The following is a 12949-nucleotide window of genomic DNA, read 5'->3' as shown; positions in this document are numbered from 1 at the left end:
AGAAGATGTTGGAGTTGATTCTTATGCTCAAGCAAACAGAGCCTGGCCAAACTGGTTTCCTGAGTCTCTGTCTTGACTCACCCTATCCTGTTTGAACTACACGAGAACCTTCTACAATCCAGTGGGAATTAACTTCCCATGGCACCATTATCACCTTAATAAGACAGGCATAGACCACCTTCAGTTAGCACGTTTGCGTGGCACAGCAGACCACATGCCAACCTTAGGAAGGAAGACGGGGAGTATCTGGGTATGACCGCTTCTCTGCGAAATGACTGATGACGCTATTGACCCTTCTAGAATATCTTCTAAATTACTGCCCTCCGTATAGGCTGTGTACTAAGCAGATAAAGTGGGACACTCAGACTCAGTCTTGCCAGCATGTGTACAAATCACTTGCATTTTAACTGGAAAACCACAGGGACCTTAGTGTATTCATGACTTAGCAGAAGCAACCCAAATGGTATGAAATGGACCACAGGATAGGCCAGCAACTAAGGTATTTTAGCATCACTTTTGTCCTGGAGTGATGTGTTTTCCAAGTTCTACATCAGGCTGTACAACTGGTTTGAGGAGGAATCTAGTCCTTGCTTCCCATGGGAGGCTATGTTTTAGTTCACATAGTAAAGCCAATAGACGATGTTGAAGAAGGAAAAAACCACTGGGAAGAATATGCGGGACCACCGATCTATGGCATTCACATCAGTCAAGTCGGGGATGGTGATTTTCAGTTGGGAGGCGCGTCTCCGCAGGCGGCTTTTCTTCTGTGCCACGTGCCGTTCCAGGGCATTTCGGCCAAAACTATGCCTGGGTAACCCGGCTTTCCGATACTGGATGCTGGAGGCATCGCAGGCCAGCATTGTGCTCCTGGGGTCTCCAAGTCCCAGCACAGCCTCGGAAGTGGCCATTTCATTTTTTATCTCAAGAGTGCTCAGTAATATGTTCTCATGGGGGTCCATCTGGAAAGGAGAAGAACCAAACAAGACTTTCAAAATAATAAGCCTTTACTGGTGATTATTACACAAGGCACTATGATATGTAGTTTAGAAATTTATCATAGTGGTTAAGAGAACTGGATTTGCAGTGACATGATCTAAATTTGAATTGTGGCTCTGCAACTATCACCTATGTGAGTTTCAGCGTCTTCATTTATTAAATGATATAATAATCCAACCCTAGAGGACGGCTGTAATGACGTAAAGGTATAATAGATTGTTGCGAGTATCATTTTCATGATTCCTACTTAGAGCACACAGAGAAATGGAAAGCATGACCCCCCCCTTTAAAGAATTTACAGTCTTAATTACAACTACCTAAAAATTTAACTGAACTAGGTATGCAATAGCATTAGAGGATGAATTATTGAATTGTGCTCAAAATAGAAGCCTAACTATAGATGAATTCATGATAAAACTAGAACTAAAAACAGTAGGTAAGGAGAGGTCTTCAAGATGGCAGAGGAGAAAGAAATGGAGATCACCTTCCTCCCCACAAATACATCAGAAATACATCTATGTGTGGAACAACTCCTACAGAACACCTACTGAATACTGGCAGAAGACCGCAGACTTCCCAAAAGGGTCTTTGTGCTCCAGCCGGGTGTCAGGACTGTGTCTCTGAGGTGGGAGAGCTGAGATCAGGACATTGGTCCACCAAAGACCTCCTGGCTCCACGTAATATCAAACAGCGAAAGCTCTCCCAGAGATCTCCATCTCAATGCTAAGACCCAGATCCACTCAAGGACCAGCAAGCTACAGTGCTGGACACCCTATGCCAAACACCTAGCAAGACAGGAACACAACCCCATCCATTAGCAGAGAGGCTGCCTAAAATCATAATAAGGTCAGAGACACCCCAAAACACACCACTGGATGTGGTCCTGCCCACCAGAAAGACAAGATCCAGCCTTATCCACCAGAACACAGCCACCAGTCCCCTCCACCAGGAAGCCTACACAACCCACTGAACCTACCTTAGATACTGGGGGCAGACACCAAAAACAACGGGAACTAAGAACCTGCAGACTGTGAAAAGGAGACCCCAAACACAGTAAGATAAGAAAAATGAGAAGACAGAGAAACACACAGCAGATGAAGGAGCAAGGTAAAAACCCACCAGACCAAACAAATGAAGAGGAAATAGGCAGTCTACCTGAAAAAGAATTAGGAGTAATGATACTAAAGATGATCCAAAATCTTGGAAATAGAATGCAGAAAATACAAGAAATGTTTAACAAGGACCTAGAAGAACTAAAGAGCAAATAAACAATGATGAACAACACAATAGATGAAATTAAAAATTCTCTAGAAGGAATCAATAACACAGTAACTGAGGCAGAAGAACGGATAAGTGATCTGGAAGATAAAATAGTGGAAATAACTACTACAGATCAGAATAAAGAAAAAAGAATGAAAAGAATTGAGGACAGTCTCAGAAACCACTGGGACAACATTAAACACACCAAATATTCAAAATATAGGGGTCCCAGAGGAAGAAGAGAAAAAGAAAGGGACTGAGAAAATATTTGAAGAGATTATAGTTGAACACTTCCCTCATATGGGAAAAGAAGTAGTTAATCCTGTCCAGGAAGCACTGAGAGTCCTATTCCAGATAAATCCAAGGAGAAACATGCCAAGACACATATTAATCAAACTATCAGAAATTAAATACAAAGAAAAAAAATATTAAAAGCAGCAAGGGAAAAATAACAAATAATATACAAGGGAATCCTCATGAGGTTAAGAGCTGATCTTTCAGCAGAAACTCTGCAAGCCAGAAGGGAGTGGCAGGACATATTTAAAGTGAAGAAAGGGAAAAACCTACAACCAACACTACTCTACCCAGCAAGGATCTCGTTCAGATCTGACGGAGAAATTAAAACCTTTACAGACAAGCAAAAGCTAAGAGAATTCAGCACCACCAAACGAGCTTTACAACAAATGCTAAAGGAACTTCCCTAGACAGGAAACACAGGAGAAGGAAATATCTACAATAACAAACTCAAAACAATTAAGAAAATGGTAATAGGAACATACATATCGATAACTACCTTAAATGTAAATGGATTAAATGCTCCAACTAAAAGATATAGACTGGCTGAATGGATACAAAAACAACACCTGTATACATGCTGTCTACAAGAGACCCACTTCAGACCTAGGAACACATACAGACTGAAAGTGAGGGGATGGAAAAATATATTCCACACAAATGGAAATCAAAATAAAGCTGGAGTAGCAATTCTCATATCAGACAAAATAGACTTTAAAATAAAGACTATTACAAGAGACAAAGAATGACACTACATAATGATCAAGGGATCAATCTAAGAAGAAGATATAACAATTGTAAATATTTATGCACCCAACATAGGAGCTCCTCAATACATAGGCAAATGTGAACAGCCATAAAAGGGGAAAGTGACAGCTACACATTCATAGAAGGGGACTTTAACACCCCATTTTCACCAATGCACACATCATCCAAAATTAAAATAAATAAGAAAACACAAGATTTAAATGATACATTAAACAAGATGGACTTAATTGATATTTATAGGACATTCCATACAAAAACAACAGAATCCACTTTCTTCTCAAGTGCTCATGGAACATTCTCCAGGATAGCTCATATCATGGGTCACAAATCAAGCCTTGGTAAATTTAAGAAAATTGAAATCGTATCAAGTATCTTTTCGACCACAACGCTATGAGACCAGATACCCATTAGAGGAAAAAATCAGTAAATATACAAACACATAAAAGCTAAACAATACACTACTAAATAACCAAGAGATCACTGAAGAAATCAAAGAGGAAATTAAAAAATACATAGAAACAAAAGACAGTGAAAACACGACAACCCAAAACCTATGGGATGCAGCAAAGGCAGTTCAAAGAAGGAAGTTTATAGCAATACAATCCTACCTCAAGAAAAAACAAACATCTCAAATAAACAACCTAACCTTACACCTAAAGGAACAAGGGAAATAACAAACAAAACCCAAAGTTAGTAGAAGGGAAGAAATCAGAGCAGAAATAAATGAAATAGAAACAAAGAAAAAAATAGCAAAGATCAATAAAACTAAAAGCTGGTTCTTTGAGAAGATAAACAAAATTGATAAACCATTAGCCAGACTCATCAAGAAAAAGAGGGTGAGGACTCAAATCAACAAAATTAGGAATGAAAAAGGAGAAGTAACAACTGACACTGTAGAAATACAAAGGATCATGAGAGATTACTAGAAGCAACTATATTCCAATAAAATGGACAACCTGGAAGAAATGGACAAATTCTTAGAAAAGCACAACCTTCTGAGACTGATCCAGGAAGAAACAGAAAATAGAAACAGACGAGTCACAAGCACTGAAATTGAGACTGTGACTAAAAATCTTCCAACAAATGGAAGCCCAGGACCAGATGGCTTCACAGGCGAATTCTATCAAACATTTAGAGAAGAGTTAACACCTATCCTTCTCAAACTCTTCGAAAAGATAGCAGAGGGAGAAACACTCCCAAACTCACTCTACGAGGCCACCATCACCCTGATACCAAAACAAGACAAAGATGTCACAAAGAAAGAAAACTACAGGCCAATATCACTGATGAACATACATGCAAAAATCCTCAACAAAATACTAGCAAACAGAATCCCACAGCACATTAAAAGGATCATACACCATGATCAAGTGGGGTTTATCCCAGGAATGCAAGCATTCTTCAATATACACAAATCAAGCAATGATACACCATATTAACAAACTGAAGGATGAAAACCATATGATCATCTCAATAGATGCAGAAAAAGCTTTTGACAAAATTCAACACCCATTTATGATAAAAACCCTCCAGAAAGTAGGCATAAAAGGAACTTACCTCAACATAATAAAGGCCATATATGAAAAACCTACAGCCAACGTCATTCTTAATGGTGAAAAACTGAAATCATTTCCTGTTAAGATCAGGAACAAGACAAGGTTGTTCACTCTTACCACTATTATTCAACTTAGTTTTGGAAGTTTTAGCCACAGCAATCAGAGAAGATAAAGAAATAAAAGGAAACAAAATTGGAAAAGAAGAAGTAAAGGTGTCACTGTTTGCAGATGACATGATACTATACATAGAGAATCCAAAAGATGCTACTAGAAAACTATTAGAGCTAAACAATTAATTTGGTAAAGTAGTAGGATACTAAATTAATACACAGAAATCTCTTGCATTCCTATACAGTAATGTTGAAAAATGTGAAAGAGAAATTAAGGAAACACTCCCATTTACCATTGCAGCAAAAAGAATAAAATACCTAGGAATAAACCTACCTAAGAAGACAAAAGACCTGTATGCAGAAAACTATATATTTCTGTATGCAGAAAACTATATAAGACACTGATGAAAGAAATGAGAGATGATACAAACAGATGGAGAGATATATCATGTTCTTGGATTGGAAGAATCAACATTGTGAAAATGACTCTAGTACCCAAAGCAATCTACAGATTCAATGCAACCCCTATCAAACTACCACTGGCATTTTTCACAGAACTAGAACAAAAAATTTCACAATTTGTATGGAAACACAGAAGGCCCTGAAGAGCCAAATCAATATTAAGAAAGAAAAACCAAGCTGGAAGAATCAGGCTTCCTGACTTCAGACTATACTACAAACCTACAGTAATCAAGACAGTATGGTACTACCAAAAAAACCCCAAAATATAGATCAATGGAACAGAATAGAAAGCCCAGAGACAAACTCATGCACATATGGTCACCTTATCTTTGATAAACGAGGCAAGAATATACAATGGAAAAAAGACAGCCTCTTCAATAAGTGGTGCTGGGAAAACTGAACATCTACATGTAAAAGAATGAAATTTAGAACATTCTTTAACACCATACACAAAAATACACTCAAAATGGATTAAAGACCTAAATGTAAGACCAGACACTATAAAACTCTTAGAGGAAAACATAGGCAGAACACTCTATGACATAAATCACAGCAAGATCCTTTTTGACCCACATCCTAGGGAAATGGAAATAAAAACGAAGATAAACAAATGGGACCTAATGAAACTTAAAAGCTTTTGCACAGCAAAGGAAACCATAAACAAGATGAAAAGACAACCCTCAGAATGGGAGAAAGTATTTGCAAATGAAGCAACTGACAAAGGATTAGTCTCCAAAATTTACAAGCAGCTCATGCAGCTCAATATCAGGAAAACAAATAACCCAATCCAGCAATGGGCAGAAGACCTAAATAGATAGTTCTCCAAAGAACATATACAGATTGCCAACAAACACATGAAAGGATGCTCAAAATCACCAATCATTAGAGAAATGCAAATCAAAACTACAATGAGGTATCACCTCACACCAGTCAGAATGGCCATCATCAAAAAATCTACAAACAATAAATACTGGAGAGGGTGTGGAGAAAAGGGAACTCTTGCAGTGTTGCTGGGAATGTAGATTGATACAGCCACTATGGAGAGCAGTATGGAGGTTCCTTAAAAAACTAAAAAGAGAACTACCGTAAGACCCAGCAATCCCACTACTGGGCATATATCCTGAGAAAACCATAATTCAAAAAGAGTCATGTACCACAATGTTCATTGCAGCTCTGTTTACAATAGCCAGGACATGGAAGCAACCGAAGTGTCCATCGACAGATGAATGGATAAGGAAGATGTGGCACGTATATGTACAATGGAATATTACTCAGCCATAATAAGAAATGAATTTGAGTTATTCGTAGAGTGCTGGATGGACCTAGAGTCTGTTATACAGAGTGAAGTTAAGTGAGAAAGAGAAAAACAAATACTGTATGCTAACACATATATATGAATCTAAAAATAAAAGTGGTTGTGAAGAACCTAGGGGCAGGACTGGAATAAAGACGCAGATGTACAGAATGGACTTGAGGACACGGGGAGCAGGAAGGGTAAACTGGGACGAAGTGAAAGAGCGGCATGGACATATATACACTACCAAATGTAAAATAGATAGCTAGTGGGAAGCAGCTGCATATCACAGGGAGATCAGCTTGGTGCTTTGTGACCACCTAGAGGGGTGGGATAGGGAGGGTGGGAGGGAGATGCAAGAAGGAGGAGATATGGGGATATGTGTGTTGGTATAGCTGATTCACTTTATTATAAAGCAGAAACTAATACACCATTGTAAAGCAATTATACTCCAATAAAGATGTTAAAAGAAAGAAAAGGAAATCTGTTTATTCATTGCCAAGAAAAAGGAAAACAAAAAAAGAAAAAAAAAGAAAAAGAAAAACCGCAGGTAACATATATTAAGCACTTGATATACACGCCAGAAACATTTCTGTATAACTTCATTTAACTGATGTGTCTTAATGCCCAGTTACAAGATGTCACCTTAAATTTGCAGTGTCATTGTAAATAGCGTAAAGGAAGAATTCTGAACAATAAAAATGCAGGCAACGTGTGACATGCCAAAATGCAATAGAATTCAGAACAACAGGGAACTTGAAAATAAGAGCTGAACAGACTGCGGGTGGTGGAGGGATGAATGGGGTGAGGAATTGACTTGCAATGCAAGGGAAGCAGGCAGGACTTAAGAGTTAGCCCAGAGTTATCTGTACTGAGTTGAATTCTGGGCCCAGGGAGTAGAATTGAGGTGGCTGTGTAGATACAGTGACCCTTTTTTCTCTTGGATTACTTCTTCTTGGCAAAGCTAAAGTAAAGGATGAATACTGACATCATGAATCCCCCAAATTAAATGATTATGTAATGCTTTTTTTCTGTAAGCAGGGAAGATTTTTGTGTCTTATTTTTAAGAGGCCTCCATTGCTGTGGATAATAAAACTTAACTGCAACAAGCTATTATTAACAATATAGTATATTTATTTTGGTGACAACTCAGAATATATCTATTGCCAATAATTAAAAAAAATTTTTTAAATCAATTTTTGTGTATTTTACTTTTTCTGTTTCCAGTTTTACTGAAAAATAATTGACATATATCGCTGTATAATTTTAAGGCACACAGCATGATGGTTTGATTTACATATATTGTGAAATGATTACCATAATAGGTTAAGCTAACATCCATCTTCTCATGTAGATACAATACAAAGAAAAGAAAAAAAAAAAAGGGAAAAAAATTTGTGATGAGAACTCTTGGGATTTACTCTCTTAACTTTCCTATATATCATACAGCTGTGTTCATTATAGTCATCATGTTGTACAGTATATCCCCAGTAACTATTTATCTCATAACTAAAAATTTGTACCTAGTGCCTGGAACATAGCAGATGCTCAAGAAATAAATGCTGATTGAATGAAATTAATTTTGTGACAATATCTCACTTAACGTCTTCATGCTTCAACAATACGATGGATTTAATTTGGCAACACCATTCTGAAGACTGGAACTGCATGGGACTACCCCTTGGGTTCCTTTTCTACTCTAAGGCTTCTGCCTCTATTCATACAGGTCTCTTGCTAGAGCAGCAGGCTCAGGCACCCGAGATCTGGAAACATTTCCAGTGATACCCTGGACCACTTATATGGCAGATGCCCCATGTTTATGCACGAGAATGGAATTTAGTGAGTAGTATCTAGTAGCTAAGACTAAGCATTTTACATACTGACCTTTCAGTTTCCCATTAGTCCTCTGGGATCAGCACAGATCTCATGCTCAGAACTTAAGGCACAGAGAGGTTAAGAAACTTAACACAAGTTCACCCAGTGAATAGGTGGCAGAGCAGGAACTGTAATCAGGTCTCTTTCACTGTGCCATGCTAAGGCACAGCCATAGCACCAAACCCCTAGAGCACTCTACAACTCATAAAAAGAAGACGGTCTCAGTGCATGGTAGTGGCAGTCACTTGGAGGCTTGCAAAATTTCCTTAATGAGGGGGTAGATAAGAGTGTCTTGATTTAAATACATCACTAAAGATGAGAGCTAATGTAAAGATGAGAGCTCATGTAAAACTATAACACTTGCAAGTAAGTAAACATCTGTGGTTCGAATGTTCATCAGCCCCACTAGCAAAAATTCTATTTAAGGAACCACCAATTCCCCACTCTCAGTTTCTGTGCTTCAGGTGTGGCCATAGCCAATCAGAGCAATCCTGACACAGTGCTTGCTTCAGTGATGGATATATGCCCATTTCAGAACCAATGGCACGTCATGAGCCTTCAGATAGGCATACCAGAGTAAAGACTCTCAAACTTTTCCACTGGATTTCTACCTAGAAGTATGTGGCCCTGAATCTACTGAATCTATTCAGATGCTTCAACTGCAAGAGGAGATCTTAACTTGAAAAGGAGCAAACATAAGGAGACATGGACATGGACAGGCCAAGTCTGGACATGCCTGACTTGCTGATGCTAAGCAAGATAATGCATGTCTCTCTCTATTTTTTTTGTTTGTTTGTTTTTGGCTTAAGCCATTGTGAGCTGAGTTTTCTATTACTTGAGACTCGAAGAATCTTAACTGAGACACAATTCATCTTGTTTATGGGTCTCAACAACCCTATTACATAGGCAGGGCAGGAAAGACATTAGAGACAGTTTCCACCTATAATAAGAATTTTTCACAACTCCAACTGAAATTAAGGAACTCTGCTAGAGTAATACAATCTTCAATATGCAGAACGGTATTGGGTTTCAATCCTGGCTGGGACCGAAAGCATCTAGCAGCTGCTGGGTTTGGTGGCTAGCTGGTTAACTGGCTGCATTTTCCTTTTCCCCCCTTGTCTTGTTTACTACTCTCTTCCCTTCAAAGGATGTGAACTGTGTTGGGAGCAAAGATCAAGGGTAAAAGCTTTGTATATGTGTTTCAACAGGCTCTTTTATATGTACCTCAAGTGGTAAAAGGGGAGAGCCTTTTTAATTTATTATGTTGAGCTTGTAATAGTAAATTATCTGTAGAGTTTATTTACTTTTAATCACCTTTATTGTTTAAATAAAATAAAAATGACTTTTAAATTATGCATGTGAAATTGAACAACTATTATCTTTCCTTTTTTCCCCTTTGAAATATTTGTTTTTGGAAGGTGGTTGCTGATGTGAGGGTTTCTTTTGAAGGACGTACCTACTGCACCACTGCAGAATAGGCTGTATTTCCATTTTACAGGTCAGGAAACTGAAGTTCAGAAAAATGAAGTGAGTTAATTAAGAGTAATAAAACAGTGTAATAGCTCCTGTCTGTTGATGATTATTTCAATGCAATAAGATTCCATGCTGCCTTCAGCATCTCCTAAAATTAGCCAAGGAAGCCTGACTCAGGTAGTGGTTTGGTGGGGGGAGAGTCTATTTCAGTGGCTTCCAAACTTTAATGTGCACCAGAGTTCCCTGGGAAGCCTTGTTAAAACATAGATCTCTGAGCCCCCTCCCAGAATTCCTCAGTTAGTAAGTCTGGGAGGCTCAGTAATCTGCATTTCTAAAAAGTTCCCAGGTGATGCTGGGCTAGGGTTCACATTTGGAAAACTACTGGTCTGTTGTACAGTAGGAGAAGGACGTGACTAAATAAAGCAGCAGCAGAGGCCTTGAGGAACAACGAAAAAGCTGAAGTTCTAACCACTGTCCACACCATCAAGCTGAAAAGCAGTTTTCATAGAGAGAGAACACATGTAACTTCCATTTACTATTTACTAGAGACAGGCATTGTGTTAAAGTCTTTACACAACTGTAATATTTAATCTTTTTAAAGAATTTTTTAATTTTAATTTTTTCTACAATTTTGAAAGGTTACTTTCCATTTATAGTTATTCCAAAATATTAGCTATATTCCCTGTGCTGATACATCCTTGTATTCCCTGTGTTGTATACATCCTTGAGCCTATCTTATACCCAGTACTTCGTACCTTCCACTCCCCCATCCCTATGTTGCCCCTCCTCTCCCTCCCCTCTGGTAATCATGAGTTTGTTCTCTGTATCTGTGAGTCAGCTTCTTTTTCTGGTATATTCACCAGTTTGCTGTATTTTTAATATTCCACATATAAGTGATAACATACAGTATTTGTCTTTCTCTGTTTGACTTATTTCACTTAGCATAATGCCCTCCAAGTCCATCCATGTTGCTGCAAATGGCAAAATTTCATTCTTTTTTATGGCTGAGTAGTATTCCATTGTGTGTATGTACCACATCTTCTTTATCCATTCATTTGTTGATGGACACTTAGGTTGTTTCCATATCTTGGCTATTGTAAATAATGCTGCTATGAACACTGGGGTGGCATTTATCTTTGCAAATTAGAGTTTTTTTGGGATATATATTTCATATATATATATATATATATATATATATATATATATATCTCTCCAGGAATGGAATTGCTAGGTTGTAATATTTAATCTTGACAATAACATATGAGGAAGTTATTATTATTAATAGTCTCATTTTAAAAATAAGGAGACTGAGAATTAAGGATAGTTAGTGATCTGCAGTTAATAAGTAGTACAGCTGGCACTTAATCTGTTTGTTCCATGGTTCTTGCTCCTAAGGATGAAACTATACAATTGCATATCTTGACACTTTCTTCAATTATAAGTTCTTTCTTGGAATGTCTTCTCAGTAACAGGCTGTACTTAGGTGATGAAATTTCAGAAAATTGAAGGAATAGCAACTGTCACATGAATTTAGCTAATCTTTTTTAAAAATGAGTCTCCATCCCACCCTTTCCAGACTTGCCCAAGTGGCCTTCCTAACTGCCTTTCTCTTCACTTGTCTTGTAGAGACACAGGAGAAACCACTAAACTGTCCCTTTTTTTTGGTAAGAACCTTAACAAGAGATGGTTCCTCTTTAACTTATCAGAAAGAGCATGGAGCAATCTCTACTGCCCTGGAAAACATAACAAAATACTGATCAATATTTTTTGTCTTGTAATTTTCACCTATTTAAACACCCATGAGATTATTCTTGACAGTAATTAAAATGAGAGAGAAGGAAACCAAAAATACATGAAGGGAAACAGATGAAAGGGAGAGACTAATGAATAAACTGTCATTCTCTGTAGATAAATTGCCTTTGCAAGAAGCTTGCTGCAGGCCTTGCTTTTGTCCACGGGTCTACACTACTTGCTTTCTACAGTTGACTTAACTCACAAGTGTCCATTACTGACAAGGGTTTTTGGAGAGGCCCTACTAAGCAGGCCAATGCCAATAAAAAAAAGTCCTCTGTTCCCCATTCAACAATCTGCTGTTGAAATTATGCTTTACCTGGAATTATTATACTTATCAATCAAGAATGAAATGCTGAAATTTTGGGAAACAGACTGATTTATTTGCACCAGCATTCTGGACCTTCCACAAATGATCCTCTGTGAAGGAGGGCAGTTTTCACATAGACTGTTCAGCTGTTCTGTTAGGTAGAGGGATGGACTCCTTTTCCAGACTGACCCATGCACTGATGGTTCTAACAGTGGCAACTTCATGCTAAACATTTGGATTAAGAGGTTTTCTTTTCCTTCTTCCCATTCCCATCTCAACATCTTTCTCCAAAAAGAAAAGAAATGCATTTGGTTAACCGAGTTCCACTTTGCTTAAAAGATACTGCATTAAACAATGAAGAGTGGACCTTATTTTTACATAATAAATAGCTAATTCCAGGACTGATTTCAGGTTTGCTGCTTCTTTTCAGTGATAGGTATATGTTCTGGAGAGATGTCCTTGTCCTACTGTCTTAAATAGAGAAACAAATCGCATCCATCAGTGACCCAGCAGCATCACACGCTTATCTTGGGAAGGGACAACAGGGCTATTTTAAATCCCAGTTCACCACTCATATCATCCAGAGAAGAGTGAGAAATTGCAAAAAAAATCCAAGAAATCCTAACTCTGCAATTTTCAATTATTGTGACTAGTGTGTGGGTAGGAGACCTTGTTTTATTGTCCATGAAATGACACTGTGCCCTGAGTAACTTTAAATGTTAAGGCAATGAACTGTTAACTGTCTGGGAATATCCAAAAC

At 38.0% G+C, this 12949-nt stretch overlaps 1 protein-coding gene across 3 annotated transcripts in view; it reads right to left on the bottom strand.

Annotated features, from left to right (window-relative positions):
• Positions 1–394: 394 nt before the first annotated feature.
• GABRB2 (gamma-aminobutyric acid type A receptor subunit beta2) overlaps positions 395–12949 on the bottom strand; it is a 306620-nt gene continuing 294065 nt past the window's right edge. For 2 of the 3 annotated variants that reach the window (XM_007464397.1, XM_007464399.1), the window contains exon 10: positions 612–959. In XM_007464397.1, coding sequence (XP_007464459.1) covers positions 612–959 — 348 coding nt within the window. Of the gene's footprint in view, positions 960–12949 lie in introns of all 3 variants that reach the window. The other variant, XM_007464398.1, reaches the window with a different exon arrangement.

This window comes from Lipotes vexillifer, unplaced genomic scaffold (assembly GCF_000442215.2).
Source record: "Lipotes vexillifer unplaced genomic scaffold, Lipotes_vexillifer_v1.1 scaffold95, whole genome shotgun sequence".
In the NCBI taxonomy this organism is placed as follows: Eukaryota; Metazoa; Chordata; class Mammalia; order Artiodactyla; family Lipotidae; genus Lipotes; species Lipotes vexillifer.
This window is presented reverse-complemented; position numbering and strand designations above follow the sequence as displayed.